At 52.1% G+C, this 17,290-nt stretch overlaps 1 protein-coding gene across 1 annotated transcript; it reads left to right on the top strand.

Annotated features, from left to right (window-relative positions):
- Positions 1–1,147: 1,147 nt before the first annotated feature.
- Positions 1,148–11,320, top strand: LOC144285130 (uncharacterized). The gene is made up of 5 exons (XM_077850379.1): positions 1,148–1,201; positions 8,675–8,868; positions 9,441–9,497; positions 10,397–10,590; positions 10,830–11,320. The coding sequence occupies exons 1-5, from the start codon at positions 1,148–1,150 to the stop codon at positions 11,150–11,152; spliced, it is 822 nt and encodes a 273-aa protein (XP_077706505.1). The 3' UTR covers positions 11,153–11,320.
- Positions 11,321–17,290: the final 5,970 nt, after the last annotated feature.

Here is a 17,290-nt window from a genome sequence, read left to right as displayed (position 1 = left end):
AACAGCATCCTGTCAGGCCTTGTTTGGACGAGTCCTGGAGCCAGATTCCCTACTCCTAGGTCAACAGATCCCAACTCTTTCTTTCCCTGTTCCGGGGGAGGGGGTGGTTACTAGGGTCCTGGCCATTTGTTGGTTTCTTTCTTTCTTTCCTGAATGTTCATTTTGCCTTGGTGCCGGGGCCAAACTCATGGAGTCCTGTGTGTTCTCTTTTCCCACAGTGTCCACACATGCCGATGCCCGTCTACACCACCAGGAGGCCTTCTATCCCTGAGCCTGCCCTGCTGATGGAACCACGTACTCAGCCCCCTGACATAAGACTCCCGTCCCATTCCACCTCTCATCTCAGAAGCCCTAAAGTTAGCCTCAGCCCACCTGGTGGACCTCGAGGTGCCCAGCAAGTGCCGATCACTGACACCCCTCTGCCGGCTCGCCAACCCTGTGTCAGGGCTGACAGCCTGGTTGTGCAGCAGAGAGCCAAGAGGCCCTGCAGAGTCTCCCTTGAGGGTCCCCAGGCTGGCTCCAAGGGCCATGGGCTGGGACACACCCAGGCACCACCCAAGTATCCTGAGGAGAACACCCGTCCCGCTGTCAGCAAAGCATTGGCAGACAATTCCCAAATGCCCCTCCAGACTCCAGGCAAGAAATGTGCCCAGATGCCCCTAGACAGGTCCCAGAACTCCCGAAAAAAACCGTGATGGAGGCCCTCCCAGCACACCTGCAGGATCATTGAGGAAGCCCCTCTAGGGATATTGGGGAGTCTGTGTCCTCCAGGAAGCAGACGTGCCCATGGATGCACAGCCCGGCCCCCGCAGACCAGGAAGACACCTGCCCTCCATCCAAGCAAGGGCCCCCAGCCCACACCTGCCACACCTCACCTGGGAATGCTGCAGCCATGCACCGAGCCCCCACGGCCGCCCTCTGCGTGGGCCCCCACTCAGCCCCTGAGAATGGTCTTCACCAGATTGAACAGAAGCTGCTGGAGCTCCCGGTTCCTCGCAGCTTCCTCATTCCTTCCTCCCGAGAAGCCAGGCCCTGCTCAGGGCCCTCCTGCCCCCCACCTGTCGGACGGAGCCTGTGTCTGTGGCCCCTGGAGTGTCCTCCACGGTGACCTACAGGTGTCCTCATCCTCAGAAGACACTGAGAGCGAATGAGCCAGCTCCTGGCCTCGGACATTATCCTCCACCCCAAGCACCCTGAGGGGGTGACTGCGGACCTGAGGACGTGGCCCCTCCTGGACTGATATGGGGAATCAGCACTTGCTCAGCTCCTTTGCATGGGAATCCTGGGTCCACAGCCTGCTGCCTCTCATGCTCCTTGATAGGTTCAGGGGATACGTAGACATTGAGGGTCTCCTGCACACCCAGTGTTCTGCGTGAAGTACTAGCCAGGCAATGTGGATCCCTGAGCATCCAGTATGGGTGCCATGTGCTCCACATGGGGCCGCGGTCGCACATGGTCTGTAATGGGATGAGTTGACAGTTTCATTCTTTATATATCCTGAAACCCACTTCAATGTTGGGTAATGATGCTTCCTTTCAGAGGCCTGAGCATGGAGATTTATCTCTCTCCAGATGATTTCCTAAGAAGGCAAAGTTTGACTAGTGGGCATGTAATGGTCCAAATAGCACAGGACCCAGGACTGGGTAGTTCCCTCTGACTGTCTGTCTTTCTCTCTCTGTCCCTCGTTCTCAGGCATATCTCTGAAGTGGGCCAATGGAAACAATACAACACCATGTGATACCAAACCAAATGAAACTCAGCAAAACCAAACCAACCCAAACGAAACCAAACCAAAGCACATCCATAGTTGTGTCGTGAGGATTTCTTTTTTAGGAAAAACATTGACTGCTCTTTCCTCACTCCAGAGCTCCTGTTCAAGGGTGTTCCCTCTCTCTGTGCATATGGAGGGTAGAGGAGCTCCTCGATGTGCACACTAGGCTTTTAAAAGTCAGAGGGCAGTAGAGAAGCCACGGTGTGGGATCCTTCTCCCACCCTCAAGCCCTAAGTAACTCCCATTCATGCAATCATTATGTGACCCGGGTCAGATTCTGGTCCCTGGAGCCTCAGGCCCCTGTCTCATTCCATGAAAGCTGCCCTATTGCTGCCTCATGGCTTCAGAGGAAAATGCAGCTTCCTGGGCACTCAAGGGATGCATGCCACAACAGAAATATTCCCTACTTTCTGGAAGCCTATGAGGATCCCAGGGGTCCAAGGGTAGGAAGGCCTATCCTCACAGGGGATGTCGGGATTGGAGCTAGTGAAGTAGCCTAAGGATCCTTGGACCTGCAGGTGTGTAGGGCACAGGGGTGAGGATGCAGGCAGGCTTGAGCAAAGGGCCTTCAGGCTGGGCTCTCCAGCAGTACTGGCACTTCATGTGCTTGAAGGGGATTTGGTCCATGTGCCCAGGGAGACCAGGGAGAAAGGCTAGCGGAAGAAGGTCTGAGCAGGCCTGTGCTCTCCCCTCTAGTCACCTCACGTGTCTTTGCTTCCCTGCCATCAAAACACCAAACCAAAGCAAACCAGACCAAATCTATCTTCCCAATGGAAAATCCACTCTCATCCAGATATGGAGGAAGACAGAGTTATCTGGACAAGCTGGCATAGGTTATGGATATACCATGAGCCTGAGACACTAAATCTCAAATTGTCAAGAAGCAAAACTTATATATGGAGAACAATAAAATTCATTCCAGTGACAAGAACCAAACATAAAGAATGTATCTATAAAATATGAGTGTAAAAAATTGAAGTTACCAAATGTCTTAAAATCAAAGAGTTGAGAAAACACGAAACCAGTGGAAAAGGGGAAAAAGACAAAAAAGCATCACGGAATTTTAAACTGCAGATATAGGAATCATTAGATGAACAGTCAAATTCTCTATACTGTGTTGTCCCACACCTGGAATACGCAGCCCTTTGATATCCATACACATGGTGTTCATGGCATCTTGGGAGCTGATCTCCCGGGGGAGGGGCCTGCTGCACTGATGCTCAGGGTCTGTTCCTGGTCCGGCTTACACGTCCCCTTGCCTCGGGGCTGGGCTCACTGTGAGCTCTTTCTGGTTTTCCTGCGTGGCTTTGTTCCCTGAAAGCCCCCTGTGCCTCTTTAGGAGACCAACACGAAATGGCTGGAATCTGATCTCCAGCCTGAGAGCAGAAAGATCAGGGTCCCGCTCTTCAGTAAGCACTCAGGGCCAAGCAGGAGTCACTGGGGTGTGCCAGATGCTGCAGACGCCTGTGGTGGGTGCCCAGACCAGTCTGCCAGAAGAGAGAGGGTTGCCCTGTTACTGTTCCTTCCAGGGTCTCTGCACTGAGACCTGTCCCCCGGGGGTGCACCTACACTCTCTGCCTATCCCAGGGGAAGGGGCAGGGTCCCCACTTCCCTGTCCTTTGCAGGATTCCCATGTGGAGAGTGGTCAGCCGATTAGGCAAAGTGGTTCCAGTTTTAGGGCCAACTGAGCTGTGAGGCACCTTGCACTCTTGTTGGCCATGACCAGTGTCCACACCCCAAGGCTTGGGAACCCCACCCCCGTGGGCACCCCCATTCTTTCTGGGACTCTGAGAATTCTGAGACACTGTGTCCAGAGTAGTGTCTGCCCATTTCACCACCTGAGCTCATTTCAGGCAAGGTTGTGTCTCACCGGATCAGATTGCCAAGGCAGATTGCAATGTGGGCTCTGTGGCCCTTCCCTTTCCCGATTCTGGGGTGCGTAAACTGCCCGCCCTGCCATTCACCTTCTGATATATCACTTTGGATTCACGTCTCGCATCTCCCACCTTGCAGAGGGTGGTCGCTTTTCTACTGAAGAGTTCCAGCAATTCTTTTATTAAACGTCAGGTGGGATTCCTACCTTTTCACAACGATCGGATAGCATCTACCTACCATCAAGGATCCAGCTGAGCGGAGGTCCCCAGTTTTCGACAATCTTGCCCCTTCACTATCTTATTTCTTTGCAATTGTAATTTTGCCAGTGTTTTACACAGTTGAGCTCACTGAATTTTTAAATATATTTATTCTTGCGATAACAATAATCAATTATCTCAGGTTCCTCGGGGAGTTGGTACATACACAAAGCCTAATATATTCAGTAAGTAATTATGAAAATACAAGTATTGTGATGAATCAATTTTGAGTTTATGATGTGCAGAGGAACAGGGTTAGAGGATGACAATACCTTAGTTCAAATCCAACAGTAGATACGGATGCATTTATCGGAAGCCGGAACGCCCACCGTCCTCCTAATTTCTGTTAAATGCACCGAATCCTATTTGGGAATTTTCAAATCGGATATAGAATACGCTTCTTGCTCAACTGTTGTTTAACTGATGTGGCAGGATCTGATGACTCTACCTTTGCTTATTTAATAGAGGATGCTCAGGCATAGCTGGTGGTTTTCCTATCCTGAGGAATCCACACACATGTAGAGAAAGTATCCTCTTCTCTTTTATAACGTAAAATAAATATGTGTCACTTGCTTCAAAAAGTTAAAATACATTGACACCAGACCTAATGAGGTATGAATACATGTGGAAAACCATTTGACTTTCTAATACAGCATTTATAATCATTCCTTTATGTATGGATGTGTGTATTCTTTGAGTATCTGTGTGTGTTGGGGGTTTGTTTCAGGAAAGAGGGTCTACCTGGAGGAAGAGCAGACCTTGCCCATCCCACACCCCTGTCCTCCAAAGCCCCAACTACCCTGAAAATTCTAGTGATGAGTGACCTGTCACTCTTCCTGAAATTTTCTCTCTCCGACAACAATCATGTCTAAGTCGAGTTGTGACTCTGAGCCTGGGCTGTGGATCTCCTCCTAAATAGTTCCCTCTGTGCCCTGAAATCCTGTGTCAGTCATTCTGGCCGGAGCCGCTTTGGAAAACCAACCATCCTCTACAGCCCTGGATCCAGGAATTCTAGATGAATGAAGACTGACAAGTATTTTTGGAATTAAAGGGTTTAAATTCACAAAGTGGAGTTAGATTTTGAATGACTACATCCAATGAAGTGTCTTTTATTGTTGATTTGATCTGAACTGACAGGAATCTTAAGTGAAATGGCAATAGGGCAGGACACATGAATGATGAAGGAAAAAGCCACAGAAAAATCCACATATGCAAGTCAATGTGTATAAATTTCTGTATCCAAACCTCTGCTGGATTAACATCTGCATTCAGACACACACACACACACACACACGCTCACACACCCACACTATGAAAACCCACAGAATCATCCATTCAGCTCCCTGCACGCTGTGGCCAGCACCTCCCGGATGACCTTCTCCCACCTGTGCTATCCACACCTGAGCAAGTCCACCCACCTATTCCCATTGCATAGGGGAGGTCACAGGAAGGAGCCTTGCACCGTGAGCTCAGACCAGCAGAGGGCGACGCTGGCCAGCCCAAGTTGTTCCTAGGCTTCCAAAGGACCCCACTTTGTGCAGCTGCTCAGGCTGGCAGGTGTGCAGCTCCACACTTTGGGCTGCAGCGTGTGCATTTGCTAGAGCTGCAGAGGCATGATGAGTATTGACAGAAGGTCTGGGGACGTGGTTCCCACCTTGCAACTCTAATGTTGCCACAGCTGGACACTGCCTGCTGAGGAAAGGTGAAAAATCCTTCCTGTGCTCTGCTTCCAACGCTCCGCAGTCCTTGCTCATCCCCTGTGCAGCCTCTGCACCTGGGGAAACCATGGCTTTCATTGGAAGCCTAGGGGCCCTACTGGGAGGTCAATATTGGTTTGGAAAAGAGTAGATCAGGTTGTGACCCTCTAAGTGCCAGGAAGTTTCTGATAATATTGCCCTGCGAGTAATGGGTCCTCCTGCTTCACCCCTGGCCAGGACCTTCCAAGCAGGGAAGGAGGGCTGAGGAATAGCTCTCAAGAGCAATGTTACTCCCTATCTATTTCTCCATCGACTGTGTGTCCATCTATCGCTGACGAGCCTCCCTGTCATCCATCTCTCCTCCATCATCTCTCCATCATACACCTAGAAATTTCTCATTCCTCACAATGCACATATTCACTTTCACATAATAGGAGATGAGATGACTTTCCTGCCGCTCTGCACCTGATTTCACAGAAACTACTAAGGCAGGACTGTCTTGGCCCAGTACATGGTAGTTTTTAAATGTAACTGTCTCGTGTTTTCAAATGACTTAGCCTGTGAATAAATCCATTGAAAATGACATTGGCACAGGCATGTTGACTCCTCTCTTTCCTAGAAAGTCCTGCCTGCAAGGCTGCTGCTTCCTGGTGAATAGCTCCATGTCCAAGAGAAGAGAAAAAGGAAACACAGGAGCCCCCGTTTGGACAAACACCACAATGTCCTCCATTAACCTGGTCATGAACATGTCTGCACGTGGCCTGGCCCAGAGCCTGATCCTTTGTCCTCCTGAGCGCTTGCCCCATGGCCCATAGCCTTCCCCATCGCTGTGACACAGTCAGCACACGAGCTGCACTGGAGCTTCAGTTCTGTGAAAGCAAGCGTTCCAGAAGACATAGGACAACCACCCCCTTCTGGACTCTTCTAAATAGCACATGAGATAGTGAACATGCGTGTCAGCATAGATATCATTAAATTTGGAATAATTTGTGTGGAGTCAGTCTTCTTGGATGTGTAACTCATGAATCGAAAGTTGAGGAATAGATCGGTTTTCTGAAATAGCTGCAGTTTTGAACACCTGACCCAGGGTCACAGGGCACAGAGGGTCCCATTCGGGAGCAAATCCACAACCCGAGACTCAGAATCACAACAGGAGACCAGACGACACCTTTTGCAGGGTTTGCCTTGGATTCAGGAGCCTAGGATCCTGGGAAGCTGTTGCCCATCCCTGCCCAAGGGGACTGTCACCTTCTGGGCCTCCAGAATGAGGGTACCGGTGCCCACGTGTGTGCACAGAGGACCTCGTGGACCTGGACGCATGTACACACCAAGGAAGAACGTGTGGGTGGAGGTATGTCCTGCAGGTGACACCCGCCTCCAAGGTCATAGATATGAGGCCACAGTGGCCTGGGGACATCTGGGGGAAGCACCCGCTAGGATACTCCCTGTCCCACAGTCAAGATGCTGACCATCCCCATGGGCACAACGGCTTGTTGGTGTCAAACCGGGGAAGACTGGACAGTCATGTCTGAACCCAGGCGTGTGTCCAGGCTGGGGTCCTGGGTGCACACAGTCCTTCCCTGGGGCCTGTGGACAGGGCTGCGGTCGTGTCCCTGTGTGCACAGGCCATCGCCTGCAGGGAGGGGGGAAGCATTGGCAGCACGAGCACTGCCCCTGCAGCTTCCTCCAGGAGTGGGTCAGGGAGGGGGTCCCAGGGAGTGAGGTCACTTCCGTGTCACAGAGCCCAACAGAACTTGGAACCCCCGTAACCAGGCACCCGCATCCAGTGCAGCCCCAGCTCAGGCTCACTTGGCTGGAGACATCTGCTACTGGAGGATGTTCTCTTGCTGCCGGCCCACCTCTGGGGGCTCTGGCTCCCAGGAACCCCGGGGGAGCCGCTTGTTCCAATGCTGTAGGCATTGGCTCCAGGATAGATACCAAGGCGTCAGGGCGGTGATCCGGAGGCGCCGTCAGGTAACACAGCGCAGGCCAGGCCAGGCCCCCTGTGCCACCATCCTGGGAGCCTCATCCCCTCCTCCTCAGGTTCAGGGAACCAGGAATGTGTGGGCAGGTCCCATGCAGGCTGGGGGACGCTGCAGGGCGGCACATTCCCCGGGGATCCCTTCAGGGTCACCCTGATGTCACAGTGGGCAGGGGGGAAACAGGGTTCCTGAGGTCCTCTACCCCCCCCGGAGTCACCCCGAGGCCCTGCAGCCACATCCCTTTCCTCTCTCCAGGGGCGGTGGGTGCCGCCTGCACTGTGGGGTGTCTGGGTGGAGGCAGCTGGGGGTGCGGCCCAGGCGAGGGGGCCAGACCAGGCGCTGAGGCCTCCTGCCTGACTGCCGGGCACTGTCTCCACAGAGCTCCACCCGGGACGTGGGGCGCGAGCGGGAGGAAGGGGTCGTCTGCCCCACCGCCTCCAGGAGCAGGGAGGTGCCCTGCGCAGCTAACAGAGGCCAGCGCGGGCTCAGGGTGAGTGCAGGGGCTGGGACCCCCGACACCCGGGCCCTGATGCGGCAGGAAGGGCACCGGGTCCCAGAAGCCAGCCTGCTACCCCCTGGGCCCCCCGACACTCCTGCTCCCACATGAGTCTGGATCCCCTCCTCCCCACACCTGCCCCCATGGCCCTGCCCCTGCCTGGGCCAGATGCAGAGTCCCTGTGCACAGATGTGTGGGAACATCAGAATAGAGCCCTCAGGGGAGGCCTGGTCGCCCGGGGGTTAGCGCCTGCCTTCCCCCAGGCCTGATCTCCGAGGCCCGGGATCGAGCCCCGCCTGGGCTCCCTGCACGGGCTGCTTCTCCCTCTGTCTGTGTGGCTGCCTCTCTCGGTCTCTCTCTCTGTGTCTCTTGAGGTCCTCGTATTGATCCAAATATTTTGAACATTTATCCTCTGAGATTGTTTCTTTATTGCATAGTTGGTCCTGTTTGTGTAAGAGACAGGCAGGGAGCTTGAGCGGGAGAGGGAGCCCCAGCTCCTCAAGCCCACGGGGCCCCAGCGCAGGGCCTGCCGGGGCGGGATCCCAGGTCTCCTGGCGGCTCCCTGCAGGCTGCACGTCCCCTCTGTCCCACCTCAGGGTGCTGGGGCCGCGGCCGGGAAGGGGCATCAGATTGTCCCGAAGAAGCTCAGCCGGACGGAGCTGCTGGGGCACGAAGACCGACAACTGCTGCTCGCCTTGCTGCGCCGGGACGTCATCTCCATTTGCAGCTTCTTAGATGACTATCGTGGATTCGCCACCACGGAGGAGGTGCTGGACCTGCTGTTCACCGAGTGAGCACCTGCCCCTCCGCAGCCCAGGGCTGGGCCACCTGCTGCTGGGGAGGCTGGGGATGGTGTGACCTTCCCGGCCTCGGGCTGCTCCCCCGCCTGGAGCAGGGTCCCCCAGGGCCTAGCGGGGTCCTGGAGGGCAGCCCCGGGGCCTGGCCTGTGGCGGGTCAGCCAGAGGGTCTGTGCCTGTGCTCAGCAGCTGTCTTCCTCCCCCATCACGAGGCCTGGGCCTCCTCCACCCCGTCACCAGGGTCCTGAGCGGCCTGTTTCCCATTTGAAAGGGAGGTTTGAGAGTCTATCGGGGGTCTGTGTCCTCGGGCAACCAGACCGGGGGACCCCGGGGCACCCCGGGCCCACTCGGTTATGGGCCATGGGCCTCGCCGAGCCCTTTCATGCTCAAGCCTTCAGGAGGCCCCAGCAGGTGCGGGCGCTTCTCCGGGAGCTGCCCGTGGCCCCACGCACAGAGCTGATGGCCCCCGGGGCTCCGGCCTAGTCAGGGGTCAGAGGGTGACAGCCCCCATTATGAGAGGTCACGTCCACAGGACGATTCATGGGATGCCCCCGCCCTCCTCTAGATATGGGTACATCGTAGCTGCATGTGGTGACGACGACACGGTCCAGCGTTGGAAACTGTGAGTGACTCCGGCTCCTGCAGGAGGGCCTTCCCTCTCCAGGAGGGCAGCGAAGGGGCTGTGGGGCGGGGGGGCGGCTGCACCCTCACCTCACACATCTACAATTCCTGTGACAGAGTAAAGGTCTAAGGCCCCTTCTGGAAAAGAGGGCAGGAGAGCCAGGATGGGGTGCGGTCTTGGTGGGAGACACTGGGACCCCTAAGGAGAACTTCTCCATGCCCCCCAACCCTCTCTCTGCCCCACACCTGGGGCCCAGAGCAGAGGGGGTGGGGAGCATCGCACTCCCCAATCTGGTGGCACCTGGACCAGGGGGCACAGCAGGTGCTCAGGAGGGCTGGTGAGGCCTCCAGACCAGGCGGCCCCCACCCTGTGGGAGATGAGAGATTAGAGTCAGTGGAAGGACACCCCCGGGGGCCCCTCTGGAGGGAGGCAGGCCAGAGCCACAGGAGGGAAGGTGGCGGTCCTGGGCGGCTCCTGGCAAGGCCTGGCAGGACACAGAGCCCGAGCCCTCCTGCCTTGGAGCTTCCCAGAGCGACAGTGTGTGCAGTGAGGGCAATGACAGGCCAGACGCCCCCAGTCCCCGGACGCCTGCCGGTGGACTCAAGGGGCAGGTGGGCAGGGACCAGGCTGAGGAGGGAGTCCCGCTTCCCCAGGAGAGACGGTGATGGTCACCCCGCTGGGCGTGGGCTCCCCAGAACAGAGGCTGCATATCAGCCCCTCCTCAGGGAGCAGGCCTGTGGCAGGCAGGACCGCCAGGTGGCAGGGGCACAAGGAGCAGGACTGGCCTCTGACACTCCACACGGGAGGCCGGGTCCCCGGGTCCTGCAGGGCTTCCCCGGGACACCTGCATGTGACAGAGCCCTGTCTTCTGACACCTGTGCCCGCCTGTCCCTCCACAGGGCCATCTCCTGCATGCTGGAAATATGGCTGGATTATTATGGGGACGACTTTTGTCAGCTCCCCGAATTTCCCTCCCTTATGAAAATTCTGCAATTCGTAAGACAGCACATGCCAGGTTCAGACGTGGAACTCCGTGCCCGGCGTAACCTCCAGCAATTCAGACGCCTCCATACAGTGGAGCCAGAGGCTGGGGGTGAGGAGGCCTGGGGGTGACTGAGCTGGGGACAGGGTGGGCCCCGCCGATCCAGCCTCCATGCAGCTGGGCTGGGAGCAGGGGGTGGGCTCACACTTCACCCCACGGGCTGCAGCCTGGGGACACCTCCCAGGGCTCATGCCCTCACGCACGTGGAGCAGTGGGAAGAGTGGTCTTGACTTGGGAGGCACGTGGAACGTCCGTCCTAATGGGGATACTTTGCCTTCCTGGAGCTACAGCTTCAGCCCAAGGAAAACACCCTGAAGCAGCTCAGGAGCAAGTCCCAGCTCTGACCGTGGGGACTGCTGCCCCGTCGGGGCCTGCGGGGATCCAGGCCGTCCCGGCCGCTGGGGCTGAGGGCTCGGCCCGCGCTGAAGCGCCCGCTGGGGAGGTGAAGCCCCTGCAGATAGTGGTCACTGCTCTAGTTCACTGCTCAGCCCTGGAGGAGCCCCCTGCACCCGCGGCCACCCCAGAGGAGGAGCAGGCCCCGGCACCTGCAATCGGGGTCCCCAGAGTGCCAGAGCCGCCACCTGCATCTGGAACAACTGGCTTCGACCCCTGAGCTCGCCCCAGCTCCCAACGCAGGGCTCGTGGTGGCTGCAGCCCAACGGAGGCTTGCCCTCCCCTGGCATTTCACTGTTTCTATATTTTCCATTTTTCTTTAACCTTTAACCTGTATAATGGCTTATGAGTTTTATTGTAATAAAGGATAAGTTAACTTCACACAAAATTGACTCTGATGGTTTTAAATGCTACATTGTACTTAGGTCAATCACAGTGTGGCAGGCTCGGAGCCCAGGGCACCGGGGGACACAGCCCAGGATCCGGTGCTCCCCTGGCAAAGGCAGAGGACGGGAGGACACAGGACATCAGGTCACTCCTGCCGCCGGGCCGCGGCAAAATTTTGAGGGTACTCAGGCCCCTGCTAATTTGTTTTCCAGTATTTTTGGATTGCAAGAGCAGTTGCAGGGCACCCAAATGACATTAGAAATTTTATGCGGGCTCTAGTGAGGCAAGGAGGGTTGTGTGACTCTCCCAGGTCTACAGGGAATGGTGCTGATCTCTGGACGGAACGTGTACATTTTTCTAGGATCTGCCAACCTGGGGACATTATCCACTTGGCTTCCCTGCCCTCATGGAGGGTATATGCCTCAGGAGAGGAATGTGGAACATGCTGAGAGGGTTTCCGCATGAAAGGAAACCAAGCAGTGGAGTGGGAGAACTGTAGCCTCGTTGTGTGAAAGTCTTCTGGGGAACAATCAGAAATGGTCTCCAAATATCAGACCCTCCTCTTGAATAGAAAATGTAGTCAGTGTTTTATAACAACCACCCATGAACAATCCATAATAAGAGACATAATAGTAAAAGTAATAATCAAGAGCAATGTAATGATTGGAGGACGATCACAGTGACTTTAACGCTATTAAAGCAATTAATACTGCCAAGTCTCCTACAACAAACCTAAGAAGTTGGGAGATTCCGGTACATATTTCTCAAATTCCTTGTCAAATCACAAGATATCAGGACCTTCTTCCTGGGGTATCTCAGGCTCTGAGCCCCATGTTCTGATCAAGAAAATTATTTCATAAGGCCAAAACAGGTAGCCTGTGGCATAGAAAGTCAAACCAACTAGGTCCAGGTAATGGGGGATCTTGGGAACTTGTGTGCACATACCAGTGGGGGAGCTTTAAAGAATGGAGGTGGAAGGGGGGCTGTCTGGGGCTGGCCAGCCACATGATACCCATCAGATTTCAAGTATTTGGCCAGCCCAGGGTGCATGCAGAGAAGGCAGGAGCCAGACTCACAGCCAGGGTCCCTGAACCATGCTATGACTCCCACTAAACCCCAGCATTTTCTTAGCCTTAGCATCCCATTGCCCTTCTTCCACCTCTTCCATCCAACCACTGGAGGTCCAGGTAACCATATTTGCATATAGAGGCTCTGGGCTGTTGGAGTGTGAGCCTCTGTCAACCAGACCAGCAGGGGTGACAAAGGCAAGCATCTGAGTTTCATATTGCCTTTGGGTGAACCCAGGAAGTGCTGAAGTTGCTGGAGTAGGTGGGCAGTCACCACCCGGTGCCTTCAAAAGGCAAGTTCCCCTTTTTTGGAACAACAAGAGGACTTTAAACATATCCAGGGACTCAGGCTGGCTGAGATTGTCCAATGGTGGTTCCCTGACGCTGAGCTGAAGTACAAAATTCTAAGGATATTTGGGCAGGTGTCAGCTGAAACCTCTCCAGGAAGACAAGAGCTGCTCCTTGGTTCCCAAGTAGACTCGAAAACATTTGACGACTCTGGCCATCCAAGAACAAAATCCCTATGTCTTCCCGCTCATGACAGGAGGTATCTGGACCTACAGGAGCTCTCATAAAGTTTTATTAGAGATTCAGTTAGGTCATGGGAAGCCTGGTTGGATTTCAAGTTTTGACACTATCAGTTCTCAGGGTCTGAGCTGAAGCAGATAATTCTGAGGATGCTTCAGTTCAGGATAACTTTCTCCATCATCTTCACAGAGGCGAGTGATCCCTGGGCCCCCAAGTGTTCTTTAAAAACTTTGTGGAGGTTCTGGTGGACCAAGGATGCCCGGAAATGGCCGCAGCTTGCTATGTGGAGAGGGTTTCTAGGAGGCGTTCAGAGGGAAAACCAGGCATAGCCCAGTTAACTCCCTGAAATGAGGATGGAGTAGAGATGGAGCAGATAAAAAGAGAAGGGAGAGCTACTTGGGGAGGGAACCTGAGCTCCATGAATAGGGACCACCATCCCCAACTGTCAGAGTAGACAAGCACATCTCCCCACCCCTCACCCCTGCCCCCAGCCTTATCCCCTGGGTGTTCAGGCACAGCCGTGGTCAGTGCTTGCTTTGGAAGTTGGTGCTGTTTAGAGAGCGCTACAGAGTTCCTGTCCTGCTCGACGTGACATTCTCCCCAGGGCTCATTCTTTTCTCTTTTTTAATATATCTGATTTTGTTTCCCCCTTTTCTGTGTTTCAATCCTAAGCTCTCTGCCTATTGTTCGACCCTCTTAAAAAGTTCAGTCTGATCAGGTATGTCCATCAATCTCATCATCTTGTAGAACTCTGTCTCAGAGATTTCTGAGGTGTCACAACCAATATTGTTGCCAGCTGTGCATGTTGCTCCCTGTCGCATGGAGATGTCTCTTGGCTCTCATCCTGGGATTCCCACCAGAGTGTTCTCTTGAGTTTTCCACTAGTTTTCTATTGTCACTGTAATGAATTACCATACACTTAGTAACTAAAAACAACAGAAAATATTTCTTTCTTTCTTTTTTTTTTTTACAGGTTTGGAGGCCTAAAACCTACAATGAGTCATTTTAATAGTCGTATGGTGGTATCTCACTGGAGAAACCCCTATGGATTCTCTATGTTTCTTACATACTTCATTGTCTCATTTGATGAAAATACTTTGCTGCAGTTTTCACAATTGGCCTTGGTTCTTTAAAAGCAAATAACTTTGCTTAGTAAAATTATATATGGAGAAAATATAGAAGTGAAGTATACATAATTGTTTCATTGAAGATCTAGTAGGTTCCTTGAGACTAGAGAGTGTGCCCCATTTGTCCATAAGTCTGCAATGTGTGTTAATAAAAAACTCCAGGACCACCGTCATCATTACTCTTCCCCCATTTTGAGTTACTACCATTGGTAATTAAGCACTGTTGTCACCTCTGTGTCTACTTCATACATTTCAGCAAACCCTAGGTTTCTGTTCATCAAAACAAATGAATAAATATCCTACCTCAAGTGTAATAATATCGCCTATTCCTCCTTGAATATACTTGGCCAGGACTTTTAGATACTGGCTGTTCTCTTTTATACTTCCAGTTCTTTCCTTGGTCAAAAGCAGGGAGTCTGATGCAGGCTATGGTAAGGCATGGTTGGACAGGATGGTTAAGACCTCTAGTTCCTGTTTCTACCCTAAATGTAGAAGGGCACATTCGGTTTGGGAGTCAGCTGGAATCTCAGGAGGAATCCATTTGAGAAGACCAGAGTTGAAAGGTAACAGGGGGAGCCAAGGGTGGAATAAAGCCATAAAAAATGACTTAAGCCCCAAAGATCAGTTGTATGGAGCTAATTTTCTTAGACTCAGTTTTCCTATAAGTAGATCCTTATCATTTCCCATTGCCTGGGCCCCTGAGCTGTATCATGGCTCTGTCATGCTATTATCTGAAAGTCACTAACTCTTGGAGAATATAAGCAGAGGAGGTTTGGAGACAAAAAACACTGTTAGGAAAATGCCCCATTTTCTGTTACCCATCTCCTGTTCTGTTTCACTGATGAAGTACAGATGGTTCTAAACACCTGGAAAGCCCCTGACTGCAGTTCATCCAAGTCCATCTTACCAGACCTAGGATGTGATGCACACAATCAGGAGGGAGCATTCAGGTACCAGGGAACTATGGTCTCTCAAACACTGACTATCCCATAGGACGTAGTGGGATGTAGGTAGTGTAGGTCGTGGAGTCTTTGGCCTATGTGTAGGATTCTCTCAAGTGCTCAGTTTCTCAAACTGAATAAGTCTTTTATAAACTTGTTTTGTTACCTGAGGAGACTTGGTTCAAAAAAGAATAGATTTGCACGAAGATAGTAATGGTTCTCATGGGTGATGGTGTCCATACAGACAGGTGGAAAATGACTTCATTTCAGTCCGCACTCACCAGGACTAGTAGAATGTCCCTGCATCATGAGGACATTTTAATACCTCCCTACAGGTATCTGAGGACAGGGGTGTCCTATGATAGCAGAACGGCCTTCAAGGGAGGACAGAGAGTCCTTGTTATTTTGGGTGCTCATGGAAGTGGGCAGTTTTGAATGGAAGTAATTGTCAAATGGGAACATAAGCTACGGACACTTTGGCAATAAAATGGAACAGCAATCTTTCAGGTCAGTTAAAGTGATTTTGACTAGATTGACAAGAAGTTGGTTTGAACGAGGACAGGGTATTTTGTCTGAGAACTTGTTTCAGACTCTGCTAACTAAAGTGAAACTCAGTCATTCTGTTCTGAGCTCCCACAGGCTTCCCATCAGGCTGTGGAAACTGCCATGTTCTATGTTACTTTGCTGGACATGTATTTTCCAATGAAAGTCTGAGGTTCTAGGGCACCTGGGTGGCTCAAACGGTTAAGCATCTGCGTTTGGCTCAGGTCATGATCCTGGAGTCCAGGGATCCAGCCCCGTTTTGCTCAGCAGGGAGTCTGCTTCTCCCTCTGCCCCTGCCTTCCCACTTGTGTATACCAGCTCTCTCTCAATTGAAAAACAAACAAACAAACAAACAAACAAACAAATAAGTAAATCTATCTATAAAGTCTGAACTTCTCTTTCCCGAGCAAGGAGGTGAGCCATTTGTTATGTTCCTCTCAATATCTCCTTTTCAAAAAGTGCAGGACAGTGAAATACCACTGGGCTGAAAGACAGAACTTCTAGATTTGAGTGCTGAAGCTCCACTCTGGCTTCTAACTGGAAGTGTGGGACACAGAACCAGGGCACTTTCAAATCTCAGATGCTCCTCTGGTCGGTGATCTATAGTTGCCAAACATCACTATGCAGGAGATTTGATCGGACATGTGGTTTTAAAAATTCAGATTCTTAACTTAAGAATTCCGAATATGAAAGTGTGAGAGTCAGGAACAGACCTCTGGTTTTCAAAAATATTCTAGGTGACTAGAATCAACTTTCTAAAAAAGATTTTTTTTTATTTATTCATGATAGACACCGAGAGAGATGCAGAGACACAGGCAGAGGGGGAAGCAGGCTTCCTCTGGGGAGCCCGATGTGGAACTCGATCCCAGGACCCCGGGATCATGATCTGAGTCAAAGGCAGATGCTCAACCATTGAGCCACCCAAGCATCCCTAGGTGACTGGAATCCATTTGGCTCTAGAAACACTGATTTATATTACCTCCAAGGCCACTTCTAGCTCTAACATTTTAATATTCTAAGAATTCTTGTAAATCTGAGTGTGACACTTATCCTTAGTTTTTATGATTGAACAAGAAACCCGGTCTGTGGGTGTGTATGCGTGTGTGCATATATGCATAATATGTAGCATGAAATGTAGAACCATATCCAATCCCTAATTCTTGGTAAATGAGAACAATGTTAGTGAGGAGAGAGAAGGGAGGAAAAGGTATGGCACAATTTGCACATACTGGGGAATAATCTATGTACATTTATGCTGTGAGGGAATTGTGTGATTTGTAAGGGACAAGAAGCCTGAGGAAGTCATTTTTAACTTGAGTGCCTGAGTAAGTGGTAACAATATTTACTAAGATCTAGAACAGTAAATGAAGATCAGTTTTGGAAAGGAAGGGATAAAGTGCAATAAAAACTAGTTATTTGTGGGTGCCCATCAGAGATCCAGTTAGGGAAGACCAATGCCCTGTAAAACTTTAGCATGAAGTTGAAGTCGGAAATACAGTGTAGGATTTTTATCAGACAAAGCTCATTTAGGTCAACAAAAATCATGCTGGGTATTCAGAACACGAAATTTAATGCAAAGGATTGCTTACACAGGTAGCAGATGGTCAAATGTCCACAGAGATTAATAACTATGGGCCCAGAGGAGGAAATGGGAAAGGCGCTATCAGCGGCAGGGGTCCGAAATCCTGGTGTTAGCTACCTACAGCTGGAGGCTGGATGTGTGAGTATGGGACACAGCACAGCTGGTGCTCAGACCTCTAAGTCA

This window comes from Canis aureus, chromosome 15, assembly GCF_053574225.1.
Source record: "Canis aureus isolate CA01 chromosome 15, VMU_Caureus_v.1.0, whole genome shotgun sequence".
Lineage (NCBI taxonomy): Eukaryota > Metazoa > Chordata > Mammalia > Carnivora > Canidae > Canis > Canis aureus.
This window is presented reverse-complemented; position numbering and strand designations above follow the sequence as displayed.

What these genes read in the sequence shown, in the direction of transcription:
- LOC144285130 (XM_077850379.1), top strand. Translation starts at nt 1,148, where the DNA reads ATGAGCCAGCTCCTGGCCTCGGACATTATCCTCCACCCCAAGCACCCT. An exon ending in ACGGTCCAGCGTTGGAAACT is followed by an intron (nt 9,498 to 10,396) that starts GTGAGTGACTCC and finishes GTCCCTCCACAG; the next exon opens with GGCCATCTCCTGCATGCTGG. An exon ending in AGTGGAGCCAGAGGCTGGGG is followed by an intron (nt 10,591 to 10,829) that starts GTGAGGAGGCCT and finishes CTGGAGCTACAG; the next exon opens with CTTCAGCCCAAGGAAAACAC.